The following is a 20,503-nucleotide window of genomic DNA, read 5'->3' as shown; positions in this document are numbered from 1 at the left end:
CTTATATAGCAGATTTGTGTCATCTGGCACGGATCCTCGTGTCGGCACACGATTTGTAGACAATGGTAGGAACAGAAGAGTTTGGATCCAGCGTAGATTTAAGAGGTAAAATGGAACAGTGTTCCAAGTTTAATGAGAAAAAATATATATATATTTTTCTTTTTTAAAAAAGAGAGAAAAATCACCAGGATGAGAATTTAAAAAATGTGCAGTCCTGGTCGTGTAAGGGAAAGATATCCTATAGTAGGTAGAGCCTACGCGTTTCAAACGCTACACGCGTCCTTAGTCATGGCTGATGCAAACTCTTCTGTTCCTACCATTCCCTCTTCCAGTGTCTACTACTTCTCAGGTACCCACTGCTGACTCTGCATTTGGGGACTTTCTGCAAACCTGGTAACAGACCCGGTCCTCTATTTTGCTGGCAGTCGATCGAAAGAAGCAAAAAGCGGATACAAAGAGAAGAGAGCCGCCTCAGTATCTTCCAGTTACCCAAGTCTGGCTGTCCTCACGGAACATTAGTTTGAAGGTGCCTTCATACAAATTTGCTCCCAGGTTCCTCGGTCCTTTTGAGATTCTGCAACAGATTAACCCTGTCTCCTATAAACCGTGGCTGCCTCCTACCCTCAGAATCCCCAACTCCTTTCATGTGTCCCTCCTGAAGCCAGTGGTCCTGAACCGCTACAGCAAGACTTCCAGTTCCACAATTACTCCCAGCAGTTCTTCTGATGTGTTCGAGGTGAGGGAGATCCTGGACTGCAAAAGGGTAGGAGGAAGGACCTTCTATTTGGTGGACTGGAGATGGTTTGGTCCTGAGGAGAGGTCCTGGGAGCCGGAGGAGAACCTGGATGCTTCGGCTCTCGTTAAGAAGTTCCTCTCTCGCTCTGGTCCCAAGAAGAGGGGGCGTAAGAGGGGAGATACTGTAGCGTCCATGGCCGCGGGTCGTCGGGTCTACTCACCTCCTGATGCCCGCAGCCATGGATCTGTGAGCGCTGGTCCCCATCTCCTTCCTAGGAGACGCCAGCGCTCACTTCCGCTCCGGTCCACTGTGTTCTGTAGGGTGGGCACGCACACTCGTGCCCGCTCTTAAAGGGCCAGCGCGCGCACATGAAGATATGATCATCATCAACTCACATGATTTTCTGGACTATAAGAAGGCCCCAGCCCCTCTGATCCTTGTCTGAGCGTTGTTAGTATATACCTGGTCTGTCTTGCAAATGGTCCCTTAGTGTTTCCCGTTCCAGTTGTTACCCGTGCCCTTTTACCTGTTCGGTGTATCCCGTGCTGTGTTCTTGTTCCTGTGCCTACTAGTTGGAGTCGAGTCTACTGCACCTGCTGTTGTTTGCCATGTCCTGTGTCATCCGCCACGTCCTGTGCCATCTGCCATGTCCAGTGTGATTCGCCACGTCTGGCGCAACCTGCGGCACCTGCTGTCATCCGCCACTTCTGGCGTTACCTGATGCTCCCACCTCCATCTGTGCCAGAGCTGTGGCCACTGTCTGGACTATCCAGGTACCCAGGTGCGGGACTTTGTATTGCTGGGGTTCCCTGTTGTTTGGCCAGCTGCCTACCTGCTACGGCATTGCGGCCTAGTGGGAACACATACCCACAAACCATAACATATGTATTTAGGTGTGTTTACCCAGTGGCATGCACCAGATGTAAAAAAAACATCTCCTCAAATTACATATGCACATTTTTATTTAGTTTTTCCCCATTTTTCCTTTTATATTTTATAAAAAGTTAAATATATCTATTATTTTTTTTTAAATATGGAAGCCCAATATGTTTTGAGAAAAACAAGACCAAATACATGTAGATTGGAAGAGAAATAGAAGAACAATTTGCTTTTAAATCGACGCATGTCTAAAACCTGAAAATGGGCCTTGTCAGGAAGGGGGGTAAAGCCTCTGGTCAGGAAGTGGTTAAGGGGTTAAAGAGAAAATAATTAGGAGAACTGATGCAAAGAAATGTAAATGTGTCTATAAGAACCATTAGTTAGCGCACTATAAAGAGCGGTTATGAAAGGATAGCCACAAAACATAAGTCTAATATGGGTATTTACACTAAGGCTATGTTCACACGGAGTATTTTGGGGGAGGAATATCTGCCTCAAAGCTTCAAACGGAATTTTGAGGCAGATATTCCTCCCCCAAAATACTCCGTGTGAATAGCAATGATCGCGCCGTTTTTCGCCCGCGGCCATTGAGCGCCGCGGGCAGAAAACACGCTTTCTCCTGCCTCCCATTGAAGTCAATGGGAGGTCGGAGGCGGAAGCGCCCGAAGATAGGGCATGTCGCTTCTTTTTCCCGCGAGGCAGTTTTACTGCTCGCGGGAAAAAGACGCCGACGCCTCCCATTGAAATCAATGGGAGGCGTTCTCGGGCCGTTTCTGCCGAGTTTTGCGACGCGGTTTCCGCGTCAAAAAACTCGGCAAAAGACCCCGTGTGAACATAGCCTTAGTGTGTAACTGGTGTGCACCCTCCATAAAAAAAAGTATAGACCAATGCCAAGAAGAAAAAGATGGCTTAAAAATATTATTTGGAAGAAGGCTAGTACCCCCCCCCCCCCCATGTCCTCAGGATAGCTCTGATAGTTCATGGGCATCCAAGACTCATTGATACCCATGGGTATCACAGGCTAGCTCATTTGGTCCAATCCCACAGAAGGGCAACTGTAGCACAAATTGCTGAAAAAGGTAGTGCTGGCTATGATAAAAGGTGTCAGAACACACATTTCTGCATATGGGGCTGTGTAGCTGCAGACCAGTAAGGGTATGTTCACACGCAGTGACCAAAAATGTCAGAAAATACGGAGCTGTTTTCAGGCGAAAACAGCTCCTTATTTTCAGAAGTTTTGTAGAAAACACGCGTTTTTCGCTGCGTATTTTACGGCCGTTATTGGAGCTGTTTTTCAATGGAGTCAATGAAAAACGGCTCCAAAAACGTCCCAAGAAGTGACATGCACTTCTTTTTCGAAGGCGTCTTTTTACGCAATGGGCAGATGTTTGTAGGTGTATAAGGGGCATTTTTCAGGCGTAATTCGAGGCGTAAAAGGCCTGAATTACGTCTGAAAACACTGCGTGTGAACATACCCTTATAGTGCCCTGCTAACCCCTATCCACTGCAAAAATTGTTCAGGAATCGTTTGGGAAACATGATAAAGAGTTCAAAGTTTTGACTTGGCCTGCAAATTCCCCAAATTCCCCAAATATCACTTTGATCTTGCATCTGTGGAATATGCCGGAAAAACACATCGGATCTATAGCGGCTGCACCTCTGAATTTACAAAATTTATAATAATCTGCTGCTAACGTCTTGGGGCCAGATACTACACTTGTGGACTCCATGCCTTGAGGGGTCAGAGCTCTTTTGGCGGCACGAGCAGGACCTATACAATATTAGGCAGGTGTTTTTAATGTTGTGGCGGACTGTTGTTTGTAGAGCAGGATTTGCTGATCAGATTTATATATATACTAGTCCTTCTTTTTTATATATATAATATATATATATATATACACACACACACACACACACACATATACACACTAGTCCTTCTCAATGAATTCGAATATCTAAAAGTTAATTTATTTCACTAATTCAATTCAAAAGGTGATACTCCTATATTATATAGATTCATTACACACAGAGTTATCTATTTCCAGCATTTCTTTCATTTAATGTTAATGATTATGGCTGACAGTTAATGAAAACCAAACATTTAGTGTCTCAGAAAATTAGAATATTAAATAAGCCCCATTTCAAAAATGATTCTTAATACCGAAATGTTGGCCTACTATAATGTATGCACAGTATATTCACTCATCACTTGGTCGGGGCTCCTTTTGCATGAATTACTGAATCAATGCGGCGTGGCATGGAGGCGATGAGCCTGTGGCACTGCTGAGGTGTTATGGAAGCCCAGTGTCATGGCAGGGGGTGTGGGCCCACTGGGCAGTACCGCGTAGCGGGGTAGCAGCTGGCCCACAAGGTACAAAACAATGTATATAGTTCAGAACGGGTACCTGAGGCAATGTAGACAGTAGCGGGAGAACGACTTGACTTTCACAGCAGGTGGCACCGTGGATGCAGCGGAAGACACGACTTGACGTTCACAGCAGGTGGCACCGTGGATGCAGCGGAAGACACGACTTGACTTTCTAAGTAGATACGATAACACGGGATACAGGGTACAGGCAGCAGGAACGGGTAACACTGGGAACTAGGAAACACTGGGAGACTGTTTGCAAGACAAACTTAGGTATACAACAACGCTTAGGCGAGGAACAAGTTGTCTTTTTATAGTCCAGCAGCCATTTGGGCTAATTATTGGTTGGTGACAGCTGGACGTGTACTGGCCCTTTAAGGCTGCGCGCGCCCTGCGGGAATCAGTACGAGGACCCTTAAGTGAGTGCCGGCGTCTCCCTGGAGGGAGCCGACACAGAGGAAACAGATGTCCATAGCCGGGGCCGTCAGAGGGTGTCTGAACGACGGTTCCCGGCGATAGACGTTACACCCAGGTAGCTTTGATAGCGGCTTTCAGCTCGTCTGCATTGTTGGGTCTGGTGTCTCAATTTCCTCTTGACAATACCTGTCTTACCTGAGACTTCCAGAGAGGTTCCTACAGACATTTCGCACAGTGTTTGAGGAGCCTGGACGAGTCTCGTCGGCAGCTGCCTCCCTGCTGAACCTTCGCCAGGGAGACACTTCCGTGGGCAAGTACGCCATTCACTTCCGCACCCTGGCGGGAGAGTTGTTATGGAACAATGAGGCCATGTTGGCTACATTCTGACAGGGACTGTCCCCTGAAATTAAAGGACGAGCTTGCCGCCCAAGATCTGCCATCTACACTGGATGATCTCATCCTTCTGGCCGCCCAGATCGACATAAGGATCCGAGAATCGTCGGGAGAGAGGATTCCCTAGTCTGACTCCTACATTGCAGCAACCACTGCTGCCCTTATCAGCTGTTCCTCCAAAGGAGTCTTTGAAGATGGACCATCTCAAGCTGTCTACCCAGGAGGGACAATGCATATGCACCTCGGGACTCTGTCTGTATTGCGGCCTCGGAGGCCATCTTGTGCGTCTGTCTTCCCAAAAGTCCCAGAACCTAGGGTTGGTTGGAGATGCAACTCTGGGTGAAGAAGGACTTTCTTCTAAATTGTCCATCACCGTGACCATAGTGTCCAGCGAAAAGACGCCCCGGGTCTCTGCCTATCTGGACTCTGGCTCCGCAGCTAACTTCATTCAGAGAGACCTGGTGGATGTTCTCCAGTTGCCCACAACCCCCCTAGAGAGGCCTTTGATCGTTGCCTCGTTGAATGGACTGCCTAAGCCAGACCCGATTGTGGCTGTGACCAAATCACTGAGGCTCCAAGTGGGAGCCCTTCATTCCGAGCTCCTCCCATTTTGTGTCCTGTCCAAGGCCGTCAACCCTGTGCTGCTGGGCCTGCCCTGGCTCAGACTACATGATCCAGTTCTGGACTGAAATAATGGAGAGGTTCCCCAGTGGGGTTCCAAGTGCCTCAACCACTGCCTGGGGCAGATCCATCCGGCCCAGCCTCCCAGTCTCAGTCATTGGCAGGATTGCCTTCTCACTATTCACAGTTTGTGGATGTTTTCAGCAAGAAGGAGGCAGAGACGCTGCCCCCACACCGGGTGTATGACTGCCCTATTGAACTATTTCCTGATGCATCCCTTCCCCGTTGAGGAGTATACGCTTTCCCCTTGCCAGAAACTCAGTCTATGTCCGCTTATATTAAGGAGAAGTTGGAGAGGGGCTTCATATGAAAATCCTCCTCCCCAGCCGGGGCCGGATTTTTCTTCGTCAAAAAGAAGGACGGATCTCTTCGACCCTGCATCGACTACCGGGGTCTCAACCAGATCACGGTCAAAAATAGATGTCCATTGATTGCCACTGATTTCTGAACTTTTTGACAGCATACGAGCAGCCAAGATTTTTCCTAAACTAGACCTGCGTGGGGCTTATAACCTAATCCAGATTTGCCGGGGTGACGAATAGAAGACGGCATTTAACACAGACACTGGCTGTTAGGGATCTGCCAGGCACTACGTCTAGGTATACTCCTGGGATTAATCAATCCACACCTGAGGCCAGACCTGTTAGACTGACACCGTCTCCCACCAACCAGGGTGGCAGGCTCAGGAGTGGGAGAGCCTATCGCGGCCTGGTCAGTCGGAGTTAGCTCCGCCCCCTGTCCTTTATTACCTGCCGTGTTCTCTTCCTCAGTGCTTGTAATTCTTCTGGATTCCTGGCCCCACTGCTGCTTGCTCCAGCCTGCTTCTGCCGTGCTTCTGCCTTGCTGCAGTTCTGCTTAACCTGCTTCGCTTTGCCCCTGGCTTGCTTCCTTCTCCGTGCTCACGTTGGTATACTCCACTTCATCCTGGTCCTGACTATTCATTCACCGCTCCGTTTCCTCGCTGCGTTCCGTGGGCTACTGCCCCTTCCCTTGCGTGTTCCCTGTTTGTTCTCCCGTGCACTTAGACAGCGTAGGGACCGCCGCCCAGTTGTACCCCGACGCCTAGGGCGGGTCGTTGCAAGTAGGCAGGGACAGGGCGGTGGGTAGATTAGGGCTCACTTTCCCTTCACCTCCTTCCTGCCATTACACTGGCACTATGAATACCTGGTGATGCCCTTCGGTTTGTGTAACGCCCCCGCGGTTTTCCAAGAGTTCGTTAATGACATCTTCCGTGACGACCTCCTATGTCTGTGTTGTGGTCTATCTCGATGACCTCTTAGGCGGGATTCACACGACCGGGTCGTTCCCGAGCCCGAGTGTCGGCCGGTAAAATCTGCCATTTTGCCCGGTCGGTTTGCATTAAGTTTTGCATCCGTGCCGGGCCGGGCAGATCCGGACAGTGACATCAGCGGCAACTCCTGAAGGGGAATCCCCATGTGTTCGGGGATTCCGCTTCAGGAGTTTCCCCTGATGTCACTGCCCAGATATGGACAGAGACATCAAGCGCTCTGTCCAGGAGCGGAATCCCCGAAAACACGGGGATTCCGCTCCTTCAAGGAGCTAAAGTGCGGCTAGCGCAGAGCGGGGAGATACCTCCCCGCTCTGCTATAGTGGCGTCGCTACAATAGTAGCAGCCGCAGCAGCTGCAGCTGCTAGCGGCGCCATCGAAGGTGTCGCCGGGCCAGGGTGCTTTTCAAGCAGGGGAAGAGAGCCAGCGCAGCGCTCTCCCTTCCACCTGCTGTACACCCCGGCCCTGCCACACAGTGTACAGCGATGCCATTCGTCAGAATGGCATCAACTCCTCCTCCTCACATGCACTATGGGAGCCGGGCGGCCGGGTACCCGGGCGAAGATAGAGCATGTCCTATTTTTTGACGGACGGTTTTCCCGGTCGTCAAAAAATCGGTCGTGTGAATATCCCAATTAGGGGTCTATTATTCCTAATGCAGCCGGGTGCCGGCCGATTTATGAACGGCCGGCACCCGGCCGGGAAACCCTGCCGTGTGAATGAGGCCTTAATTTTTTCTCCAGACCCGATGACTCATCAGAGACATGTCCGTCAAGTTTTGCTGCGATTAAGGGAGAATCGCCTGTATGCCAAGCTGGAGAAGTGTGTGTTTGAGAGAAATGCTCTACCCTTCCTGGGCTACATAATCTCGGATCAAGGCCCCAAGATGGATCCTGAGAAGGTAAAGGCTGTCTTGGAATGGCCACGTCCTCAAGGCTTAAGGTCCATACAGCGTTTCCTGAGATTCGCCAATTTCTACTGGCAGTTCATCCCAAACTTCTCCTCACTGATAGCTCCCATCTCCACCCTCACCAAAAAAGGCATGAACGCCAAGGTGTGTACTCCAGAAGCGGAATCCGCATTTAATAGCCTTAAGAGTGCCTTCACGTCAGCCTCTACCCTCAATCAATCTGATGTATCTCTACAGTTTTCGTTGGAGGTCGACGCCTCCTCTGTTGGTTCTGGCGCACTTCTGTTCCAGAGAAGTCCCAAGGACAAGGCAGTGGTATGTATTTATTACTCTAAACTTTTCTCTTCCGCAGAGCGCAACTACTTGATTAGGGATCGGGAGTTACTGGCTATCAAATTGGCCCTGGAGGAGTGGAGACATCTACTAGAGGTCGCAGTTCATCCCATCCTGATATGTACTGACCACAAGAACCTCACCTCATCTCCAGACGGCCCAACGACTGAAACCCCGTCCTGCCGCCCTGCCGACAAGAATGTGAGGGCCGATGCCTTGTCCAGGTCGTTCGAGACAGAGCACACCATGGAGTCTCCACAAAATATGATTGATCCGTCCTGCATTATCTCTGTCAACCCTCTGCAAGTGAGTGACATCCCTCCGGGGAGGACTTTTGTGCGCTTGGCAGACAGAAGGAGAATCCTTCGCTTGTGACACAGCTCCAAACTGGCAGGTCACGCGGGTGCCCGTAAGTCCCGAGTTCTCCTATAAAAAACACACAAGTGAGTCCACTGCTTCTACACCGTTCTTTATTGTCTACGGACAACATCCACGAATTCCTCTCCCTGTGTCCGCTACATCCAAGGTACCTTCAGCTGACTTCAGCATTCAGGGACTTCCTACAGATCTGCCAGCAAACCCGATCCTCTATTCTGCTGGCGGTCGACCGCTTGAAGCGAAATGCAGACACAAGGAGAAGAGAGCCTCCCCAGTTTCTTCCAGGTACCAAGGTCTGGCTGTCCTCAAGGAATATCCGGCTGAGGGTGTTCTCGTGCAAATTCGCTCTCAAATTTGCTTTCCAACTCCTTTCATGTGTCTCTTCTGAAGCCTGTGGTCCTGAACCGCTACTCTAAGACTCTTAGCCCTGAAGTTGCCCCCAGCGGTTCTGGCGATGTATTCGAGGTCAAGAAGATCTTGGACTTCAAGAGGATAAGAGGAAAAGCCTTTTACTTGGTGGATTGGAAGGGGTTTGGTCCAGAAGAGTGATCCTGGGAGCCAGATGAGAATGTCAAGGCTCCTTCCCTCATTAAGAAGTTCCTCTCTCGTTCTGGCCCCAAGAAGAGGGCGGATACAGTAACGTCCGCGGTCGCAGACTCCTATCATCCTGCAGACGTCTTCCTCCCCAGAGATGCCAGCACATGCGGTCGTCCTGTCCTGCAGTGACCACTAGGGTGCGCGCTCGAGCTCATTCCCGGCCTTAATGGGCCAGAGCACACACATGTTTTAGATTGACTGATTGCTCCCATGATCACCTTGGACAATAAGAAGGGCCCTTCCCCTTCCTTCATTGCCTGAGCTTTGTTTGTGTATACCCGTGTTAGTCTTTGCAAATGGTCCCTTAGTGTTTTCCAGTTCCCAGTATTCCCGTTCCTGCTACCTGTATCCCGTGCTACCTTGTTCCCATGCTGTAGTGAGTTGGAGTCGTGTTATGTCGTACTCTACGCCTGCTGTATTTCACCGCGCCTGGTGTCTGCCTGCTGCCAAGGTTGCATCCGAGCCTGCCATCGCTACTGTCTGTATTGCCACAGGTACCCTTATTCGAACTATTGACTTTGCGTCGGTATCCTGTTTTGCTAGCTGCTGTCCCGCTACCTTAACTATATATATATATATATATATATATATATATATATATTCACATTTTTATACATGACAACACAGTATTAGATCTCTTGCACATGGCCATGAAGCGGATCCGTGTTGTGCTAAAAATTAATCGTTGCCCGTAGCCTCCAATTTTAGGCACATGGATGTTTACTTTTTGGATTTTGTTATGTTTTTGTGCACATATTTTACATCTGATGCTGCTTATCTCAGGGGAAACAAATCCAACAAATATTTCAGGGAAAACAAATCCAACCTGTCTGATAATTCCCCATCCCCATGTAAGGTTGCTGCCTTACTGATAGACCATTGACCCAACCTGTATTTAAACCCTTCCTGCCCCACTTCACGTCACCACCCGCATCATCTCGCTATGATCATCTTTCTGTGATTACCTCCATGATACCTTCATGCCATTACCCCCATCATCTCCCTGTGATCACCCCGTGATACCTTCCCTTTGATCACATGCTTGATATTTTCACGCCATCACCCTCATTATCCCCTGTGATCACCTCCATAATTTTTAGTATTATATGCCTATCATTTTTTTTTATTATTTGTGTGCAATGCATTTTTAGTACTATTTGTACACATTAAATTTTTTAATCAGTATGCCAGTTGGTAATATGGCTCAAAAGCCTGAACAAGAAGACGTACACCTTTCTTTCATTTGACACCACCATTGAGTCAGCCAGCGAGGATGATACTTCTTTCCACTTATTATCCTCTTCACCCGCTAGTAACTAAAAAAACAAAACAGAAAAGGCATCCTGGGACTGCCACTGAAGCGGCCCCTGTCCCCATTTGTGTATCTTGTACCCCAGATCCTTGAGTTCATTGGGAACTCAGGAATACTGTACATTTTGAGACGGCATGTCTCATGAGTCCTGCTGTGCATCCAAAAAGCTGTTTATGACCACATATAGTGCGTTACTGTACTCTGGCAAAAAAATGCTTTACAAATTTGGGGTGCTTTTTTATATTTTTTAAGAAAAGGAAAAATATTGAAATAAATCTGCATATTGCAAAAAATGAGTTTTTTCATTTTCAAGGTCCAATCTAATAAAAATGTCTACAAAAAAACTGTGGGGTCAAGGTGTTTACTGCACCCCTATATAGATTCCTTGAGGAGTGTAGTTTCCTAAGGGGGGTTTCCACTGTACTGGTGCCTCGGTGGCTTTGGAAATGCGACATGGCATCAGAAAACGGAGTAAAATCTTTGCTCCTTCTCTTCTGAATCTGTGCCCAAACAGAGGTTCCTGACCACAAATGGGCTATTGCAATACTCCGAAGAAGTTGTGTAACAAACATTGGGGTGCTTTTTCTCGTATAGTCCTTGTGAAAATGAAAAATTTGAGCTAAAACTACAAAGAAATTATTTTTTTACTACCTATTTCTCATAAATTAGTTGAAACACCTGTAGGGTCAAAATGCTCACTACAGCCCTAGATGAATTCCTTAAGTTGGTGTAGTATACTAAATAGTCTTTTGGGGGGTGTTCTTTATGTTATGTTCTTTATGAGCTGATGTGTCTTCTCTCTTCCGACGCCAAGGTTGAAGGACCTGTGGGTCGGGATGTCACACTGTGTGTCAGCAGTGAAAGAAGCTGGCTGGGAATGATGACGTCACCCACAGGTCAATAGCGAGCGCCGCATCTGAGTGGTTTTGGAGAGAGGGAGGGAACTCCCTCTCATCCCACCGGCACCCGGCAATAACATTGGCGAGTGTCTGTGTCTCCGATGGCAGCCGGGGGCCTAATAAAGGCCCCCAGGTCTGCCTGTAGTGAATGCCTGCTAGGTCATGCCAGAGGCATGGCCTAGCAGATGCCTGTCCGTTGTAAACGGACAGGCAGTAATACACTGCAATACAGTAGTATAATACTGTCCCCTAGTAGGACTAGTAAAAAAGTAAAAAAAAAGTTTAATAAAAGTTAATACAAAAAAATTAAAAACCCACTTTTTCCCCTTACAAAATGCTTTACTATTAACAAAAACAATATAAAGCAAAAAATGTACACATATTTGGTATCGCCGCGTCCGTAACAACCCCGACTATAAAGCTCTTACATTATTTAACCCACATGGTGAACGTTGTAAAAAATAAAATAAAAAACAATGGAAAAATTGCTGTTTTCTGTGAATCCTGACTTACAAAAAATGTGAAAAAAAGTGATTAAAAAGTCGCATCTACTCCAAAATGGTACCAATAAAGTCGTCCTGCAATAAAAAAAAGCCTCCATACAACTGCATCGGTGAAAAAATAAAAAAGTTATGGCTCTTCAAATATGGAGACACAAAAACAAATAATTTTGAAAAAAAAGTGTTTTTACTGTGTAAGTAGTAAAACATACAAAATCTATACAAATTTGGTATCGTTGCAATCGTAACATATACCACACGGTAAACGGCATAGATTTAGGATGCAAAAAAGAGTGGCAAAATTTCAGGTTTTTTTCTATCCCCCCCCCCAAAACAATTCATAAAAGTTAATCAATAAATAATATGTACCCCAAAATGGGGCTATTAAAAAAATACAACTTGTCCCGCAAAAAACAAGACCTTATACAGTTAAGTCGACGCAAAAGTAAAAATTTTATAGCTCTTCGAAAGTGACTATGGAAAAACATAAAAAATGGATTGGTCATTAGGGCCCAGAATGCAAGCAGGGGGAAGGGGTTAGGAATTGGTGTGATATCATTATCCATTTTAGAAGCAGCGGATTTTAAATGTAGGAAAATGCTAATTTTTCCAAATTTCCTTTACATTTCCGATTTTTTCTCATAAACAGAGTTAAAATATAGACCAAAATTTACTACTAAAATATAGTACAATATGTCCCGAAAAAAACATTCTCAGAATCACTTGGATAAGTAAAAGTATTCCAGAGTTGTTACCACATAAATGGACACATGTCAGATTTGAAAAATGGGTCCAAAACAAGTCTGTGTCCTTAACCCCTTAATGACTATCGATGGATATATCCGCCACTCTGATCTCGTGGGTACTGAAACTGTACCCACGGGGTCAGCGGCGGGAGCACGGCTGTTATACACAGCCAGGCTCCTGCTGCAACTGCCGGAATCAAAGAGATCTCTGATTGTGGCAGTTTAACCCCTTAGATGTCGCTGTCGATAGCGACAGCGGCTTCTATGGTGTTTGATAGGGGGAGGGAGCTCCCTCTGTCACCCCATCGGCACACCCATGACGCGATCACAGGGTGCTGATGGGTTTCCATGGCAGCTGGGGGCCTAATAAAGGCCCCCAGGTTTGCCTTCAGCAACTGACTATTAGGCCATGCCAAAGGCATGGCCTAATAGATTGCCTGTCAGTTTTACTCTGACAGGCAATAATACTTTAGTATACCAAGTATACCAAAGCATTATATCTGCGATCAGAAGATCGCATTGTGAAGTCCCCTAGAGGGACTAAAAAAAATCATTTAAAATAGATAAATAAAGATTACAGTAAAAATTAAACCACTTTTTTCCATAAAAAGTGGGTTTATTTAGTAAAACAGTAAAAAATATATAAATAAATACACATATGGTATCGCCGCGATCGTAATATTTCGAACAATGAAGTTAACGCATTGATTTAACTGCCGGGAGAATGGCATACAAAAATAACTGCAAAATTCCTTTTTTTTTCCATTCCTTCCCAAAAAAAGCAAATAAAAGTTAATCAATAAGTCCCATGTATTCCAAAATAGTACCAATGAAAACTACACCTTGTCCCACAAAAAAGAAGCCCACATATGGCCACATCGATGGAAAAATCAAAAAGTTACGGCTCTTGAAATTCGACGATGCAAAATCTGATTTATTTGAAGAGTTTTTTTTGTGCAAACGTAGTAAAACATAAACAAACCTATACATATTTAGTATTGCCGCAATCGTCCCGACCCATAGAATAAAGGTAATATGATATTTACACTATATAGTGAACGGCATAAATTTAAAACGTGGAAAACAATGCTGGAATAGCTGTTTTTTTTCAAATTCCCTCCCAAAAAAAGTTCATAAAAGTTTATCAATATGTGTGCACCCAAAAATGGTGCGATTAAAACATACAACTCGTCCCGCAATAAACAAGCCATCATACGGCTGTGAAGACGGAAAAATAAAGCAGTTATGACACTTATAAATGTGAAGCAATAGTGCTTGGTCATTAACACGCAAAAAGGCCTGATAAGGAGTTAAAACGGCAATATTAATTACCGGAAATATGTAAGCAGAACTATATTAAATCTTCTTTAAACTTACAGATCTTCTTGACACCGAGCTAAATGATTTCTTAGGAGCCTGGTGATATAAAGATTCATTACTGTGCAGTGAGAGGGTGGGCCTTGAACAGAGAGCACAGTAAGTGCTTATCATGCTTTATACTTGCCTCACAGAGAAACCTATGAAGAGATCAGCTGGGATTACACAGGCTGTTATCAATAAAGGTCCTCGAGCCTGAACTCTGAGCCAATGAGGAGCAGGCTCACTGACCTGTATTGTGAGCGTCCTGTAATCCAGTAATCCCATTTACTGTGCTCTCTGTTCATGACACCCCCTGCTCACTTCATGCAGAGAATAAAGCCCTCCCTGACCTGGTAAGAGGGAACCAGCAGCATCATCCCCTGTTCAGCTGCTGTCAGGCACCTCTCATGCTGGTCTCTGGTGCGTTATGTTAAGGGGGGCTTGGCGGTGTTAACATGGGACTACGATCCCAAAAAGTAATTTTTTTTTTAACATATTTGAAACATTTGTTGGGAAAGGGCCACAAATGAAAAGATATTTACCACTATATCATCAATAGTATCATGGGAAATATCATGGACGTTATTTATTAATATCTGAGTTAAAAAAAAGCACTTTCTCCACTCAATAATAAGCAGTTCCACATGGCCGTAATATGGCTGCATTTAAGCATTTGTGTCATGGCCACAACACCAAGGGAACTGTCAAAATAATAATAATTTCCATACCTAAATATAAAATCACACTCTGTGTGATGCCACGACCTTACGACTCTCTTATCTGTGTAAACCAGGCCGGTATTTTTTGATGAAAAAGGTGGCAGCCCCAACCCCATGTCTCCAAACAGGCAGTACTCATAAACATGACATTATCAGCAGATCATTTGTTAAAATCAGCAGAATCGGCCAACACAGATCTCATGTATATGGCCAGCTTTACAATGTCCAGTAATTTGATTATTTTGTACTAGATTTGCAAATTGTCAAGCAGGATTGTATTAAAGTGGATATTCATTTTATTGTCATTTTGTGTGGTTCCTATCAGTACAAAATACTTCCAGATTTGTTCTTTACAAGGGAATTCTAAATTTGGAGCCAAGTAATTACTTGTTTCCTTCTCTCATACTACGCTGTAAAAAATTAATGTTATGTTTGGTGCTAGAAGCATAGTAAAAGTTCTATGTAAAATAGCTATTAAGTTTGAGGAAATGAAATGAATACAAATTAATATTATTGTAATAATTCCTGTGAAAAACAAAGCCAATACAAAGTATTCAGTCAGAGATAAAAGGAGGACCTAGTGAAGCATTTAGTAAAACTAGTTCTTTGGACAACAGTCTTTGAATAAAATAAGGTGCGGTAAATGGCAGCCTAAGGCTTCGTTCACATCTACGTTAGGGCTCTCTCTATTCATGGGTTCCGTCTGAGCTTTCCATCAGGGGAACCCTGACTGAAACAAACGGAAACCATAGGTTTCCGTTTGCATTACCATTGATTTCAATGGTGACGGATCCGATGCAAATGGTTTCTGTTTGTCACCGTTGTTTAAGGGTTCCATCATATTTACGGAATCAATACCGTAGTCGGCTACAGTATTTATTCAGTCAAAACTAAAGAACCCTTAAACAACGGTGACAAACGGAAACCGTTTGCACCGGATCCGTCACCATTGAAATCAATGGTGATGCAAGCGTTTGTCAGTCAGGGTTCCGTTCATGGGTTCCCCTGACGGAATGCTCCGACGAAACCCATGTGCTGTATGAACTATAACAGCACTGTTACGAAACTCATACTAATTATATGTAATGTGACCACACATGGTCCTAAGTTACAGCCTGTATTACAACTCAGAGCTGCATTTACAATTCTGGTTGTCATTGGAAACATTCAACAGATACACAACTGTAACCACTTAGCTGAGCTTTTTCTACATTAGATTAACGTACAATGACTGTAGTAAATACTGCAAATTACCAGGGCAAAATCTGTGCAGACTTTACGACAGCAAGGCATGATGAGTGATTTCTACTCTGAAGCCTGCAGAATTGTATTACAGATCTGGACTATATAACAAAATGTAATGTGGCATAAGCTATGTATTTTACAACCGGCACCATGTAATACTACATTTCTCTTGCAGCAAAAATGTGTGGTCAGCTATATTTTCTTCAGTTACTATAGCTATGGGTTTCAGCTACATTCTGAGAGGGGGTGTTCAGTTGAGTGGGACGTTGCTATCAGCTGCTCATAGATGGTTGGCCTGAGTCTGCCAAAGTGAAAGCTACTGCTTGTTAACAGCTCTTCGATGTGGCTCATAGAGGAGGGTCCCAAGCGAACGACCCTCCCTTTGTCATCCATATGCCCTAATAGGGCAAATGGACCGACCCCTTTAAGAATATATCTCAAATGGGAATTTGTGTTTGTGACATTAGGGTTTTTTTTATATCTGCACTCGTTCTTTCCGTTGCTCTGCTCCTATGACAGAGTAGAATAACAAAAATACTAGGACTACCAGATCGTCATATGACGGACACGAATGGTACGCGAGAGAACCCATTGACTATAATGGGTTTAATCATGATGTGCCCGTCGTTTTTCCGCACAACATAGCGCAGCATGTCCGGCATTTTTAATGATTTTGATTTGAACACAGCCTAAGAAGAAATGGAATACAGCTGAAACCTAACTACTTCAATGATGCATTTAAAAAAAATCCACAAAATGTAAAGGTAAACCACAAATAATCATGGACAGGGCGATCCTACACTTATAAAATAGGGTTTCTTGCCCTAGCCCGAAAACATGGCGGCCAAAACCTTGCTCTATACTATCTTTTTTTGCCTCTATACTATAGATACTACCGGCCGGCGGTAAAACATTCAAGAAAGCTATGCAAATAGATCTCCTTCAGAAGGAAGTAAATTGCCTATACAGTATTATTTACAAGGCTAGCCTGTAAGTAAAATGTCTCCTCACTCCAAAATTACTTGTATGGCAAGTCTAAAGTATGTAAGGTTGTTACGTATATAAATGGATTTAAGTTGCTCGCTTGGGAATTGTCATGTACTAAGTATTATTGAAATGCATCTTCAAGGATTATGCTATGTTTGAAGATTACTTATTACTCTTGCTATGTTTACTACTTCTAATATATATTTACATTTCTACCTTACCAAAATCTTATCTGTAGGTGCTTCATCCATATTTGGACATTAATAGTGTGCTTCTAGTTCAAGTATTTGGTATGACTGCTGCATACATCCGTCATCCCAGTAATGATCAGCGTGGTCATGTGATATCCAATAATGGAGAAGAAATTGAACTTCAGCCTCCACTAGGTTGGACTGTTTTCCCGCTGTTTGACAGGTATTATATTCACCAAGCTTAATGTTCAATAGTATTTCTTCACAGCAAAATTCAAGGAAATCATTTTCAATAAAACGGTCTTCTAAAAATGAGAAAACTCTTATGTTTTCAGTCATGTTTGTATATTATTTATTGTTATAAGTGGCAGGTCTGTTTCTGCACGCCTGTCATCTCGTAGCTATTAATCAGCACCTAGAGCATTTGCTAAGACAATTGCTGCACAGCTGTTTCACCAGTGCAGATCAGATCACCAAACTGGTGTGAGCCACTGAGGTTAATTTGGAAAGAGCTACCTGATTGGTCTCCTCTCCTTAAGAATTCCTGGCCTCACCACTTGGGTGTTGGTGATATTTTATGCTATGTGTGGGCTTGTGAATTTCTGTGCCGGATTGTGTGTTACCAGCCTATTCTTGTGTTTCTCTAGCTCTGTCTTGTATTTCCTCAGTCCTTGCTTGCTTCAGTGTTTGGACTTGTTTAGTTGTTTGGTTTCATCCGGTGAATGGGAGTAAGCTGTAATACTGTGTTCCGCCAGTACGAATATGTTAGCATTGTACAGTACAGAGCAGTGTAAGAAATTTAGGGAAAACAGCGCTCTTTGGAGTGCAGCGGACTCTTCAAACTGCTGATCCATGGGTGTGTCGAGAGTCGGATCCCACCAATCGGAAATTAATGGCCTTTCCTGAAGATATGTATTAAATATTTTGCTACGAGTAGTAGGCCTGTTCCTGCACACTCGTCATAACCTAGCCATTAATCAGCAGCTGGGGCAGTTGCTAAGGTAACTGCTGATTCATCAGTGCAGGTCAGATGACTACACTGATGTGAGCCACTGAGGCTCATTTGAAAAGAGCTACATGATTGGTCTGCCTCTTCTTAAGATTCCCTGGCCTTAGCCTTAGGGTGTCGGCGATACCGTATGCTTTGTGTGTTTATGCCTGTTATCCCAGCTTTGTCTTGTATTTCCTCAGTCCTTGTATGCTTCAGTGTTTGGTCTTGTTAAGTTGTTTTGTTCTGCATGCCTGGTATCACTGGGTTTTGGATATGTATCATTTTGCTTTTATTGCCTCAGGTTCGTTTTGTTTTCCTGGTGTCGTGTTAGGGATAGTGTTTGCAGATTAGAGACTACATTAGGGACAGTGTTTGGGACAGTGAGGGTTAGTGGTATCTGGTGTTAGGGTCAGTGCTTTAGAATAGATTAGGGGATAGAAATAGGGGGCGAGCTAGAGTTAAGGTCAGTTTGTTAGTATAAGCTATTTGTTACCATCGTTCGACTCCTATCGTTACCCATCATCCGTTTGTTCCCATCAACTGTTTGACATCATCATCTTGTTGCTATCTTTTTTCTTTAATTGGTGAGGTCCTATTTCTTGTATTCTTGTGTGCTCCATATATCCCTTTACTTTGACAGTCCGGTTGGCTCACAATTCGGCCCTACTGTAAGTCCTCGGGACAACTGAGTACCATAGACACTGTTTGTTCGCAAGAAAAGAGATTGCCATAGGTGAAGCCTAGTTCAGCCGTCGTGTGGCCAGCCAACCAGTGTCATTACATTTATGAGATAAGTTGAAAGTTATTAATAGGTTCTCTTGTTCCAGAGCAAGTAATACGGTCGTTAAAACACACACAGGTCCAGATTATAGGGAGGACAATAAGGGCAATTGCCTAGGAGCCACCTAGATTCTAAACCAGTTCCCACATGCGCATCTCAGAAAAGACAGAGGAGCTACAACATTTTTTGACCAGGTGCCTCCCCTAACATTAATTCAGACCTGAATACAAAAAAAATAAAATATATATATATATATATATATGAGACTGGGAAAACACAGGAAAAGCAACTGGTGTTTGCCCAAGGCCAAAACTAGGTGTGTAGTCGAGACAGCTCTCTGTTCTATTAATTTAGATCTTGTTTAAAGCTTGTTGTAACATGAAAAGACAGTATCCAATTATTTCGATTGTAATACTAGTCGTTTTGAAAACTTAATGAAAAGCACTTCTTTGGTATTATGATGAATGTGAAATATATATTGTTCCCAAATAATTCTGCTGTGATTGCAGTAGGAATATTTTAATTATGCCATACTTGTGAACTGAAATCTATAGCAGATCTGAAAGCAATGTAAAGTCAAGCTGAAGAGTATAGGCTATTATATTAGCCCGCTTCCTCTACTCTAGTATTAATACTTGGGAGATAGACAGTAAATAATGACTACTGTACTATGGGAAAAGGAAAGAGACCAACCTAAAATTTCTCCAAAGGCCCCATAGAAGCAGCACTGTTGAACTCCACATTTTTTGTAGATCTTACAATTTTGTATTTATTTGCAATGGACTTATTATTGTATTAACTTCAATCACATTTTATTTGTACTGTATAAACTGTATTACTTTACTGTTTAATAAAGAGCATCTGTAAAATTGCATTTTCATCAGTAGTAAGAACCAGGCTTACTTAGAGAAATACACAATCAGAAAACCCGAAACATCAAAGTAAATAAAAGTCTTTATTACCATTAAAACCCTCCGACTGTTAAAAATGATTACTACCGTAAAGTGACACAGTCATTTAAGCTGCAGGGTTAATGTTACTCTGAAGTTTTGCTCATCCATTCAAATTGCATCTATTTAGGTTATGTGCTTAGAAACTTCTACTTATCTGCACAAGGTTAAGGCTATATTCACACGAGAGTGAAAAAAAAGCCATTAAAACGAATCAATTGTCAGTTTTGCATCAGTGTGTTTCCAAATTTGTAACCATTTCCCAGCCGTCTGGTCGTTTCTCATTCGTTATATATAACAAAGAAACAAACACGGCGCCACATAGTGTGAGTAAGCCCAATCAGGCAGTCAGAGTGTGACGGATGGATGCTTACCACAGCTGGATAGGTCAAACACTTCGAAATGGATGTCGATCGTGGAGAGTGCTGCTGCCGAAATCCCAAACGGTCACACCAATGGGTAACCGTGCAATATTGGTAATTTTGAGGTAGAAAGAAGAGGGATGTAACCACGGCGCTGCTACTCAATAAGGATGCAGAAATTGATAATAGTATTTATTAGTAAGAAGGCTACGCGTTTCAATGCCGCACCGGCATCTTCCTCAGGCCATATGGCCTGAGGAAGATGCCGGTGCGGCATTGAAACGCGTAGCCTTCTTACTAATAAATACTATTATCAATTTCTGCATCCTTATTGAGTAGCAGCGCCGTGGTTTCTCATTCGTGGCTGTTAAAATGGATGAATTTCATTCGGCAGGTTTTTTTTTACCAACCCCCCTGAAAACACCACAGTGCCCATGTATATAGTGCCACAATGTCTCTGTAGATAGTGTCCACATAGATT

The 20,503-nt window shown here is 44.2% G+C and overlaps 1 protein-coding gene across 6 annotated transcripts in view; it reads left to right on the top strand.

The window, feature by feature from the left end:
* The window catches only part of LOC142742856 (uncharacterized), a 285,274-nt gene that overhangs the window by 175,753 nt on the left and 89,018 nt on the right, over positions 1-20,503 (top strand). For all 6 annotated transcript variants that reach the window (XM_075853027.1, XM_075853028.1, XM_075853025.1 and 3 more), the window contains exon 26: positions 16,986-17,161. In XM_075853027.1, coding sequence (XP_075709142.1) covers positions 16,986-17,161 — 176 coding nt within the window. The remainder of the gene's footprint in view (positions 1-16,985; positions 17,162-20,503) is intronic.

The sequence above is a fragment of the Rhinoderma darwinii genome, chromosome 2 (assembly GCF_050947455.1).
Source record: "Rhinoderma darwinii isolate aRhiDar2 chromosome 2, aRhiDar2.hap1, whole genome shotgun sequence".
Classification (NCBI taxonomy): Eukaryota; Metazoa; Chordata; class Amphibia; order Anura; family Rhinodermatidae; genus Rhinoderma; species Rhinoderma darwinii.
Note: the sequence above shows the minus strand (reverse complement) of the source record. Positions and strands in the feature narration are given on the sequence as shown.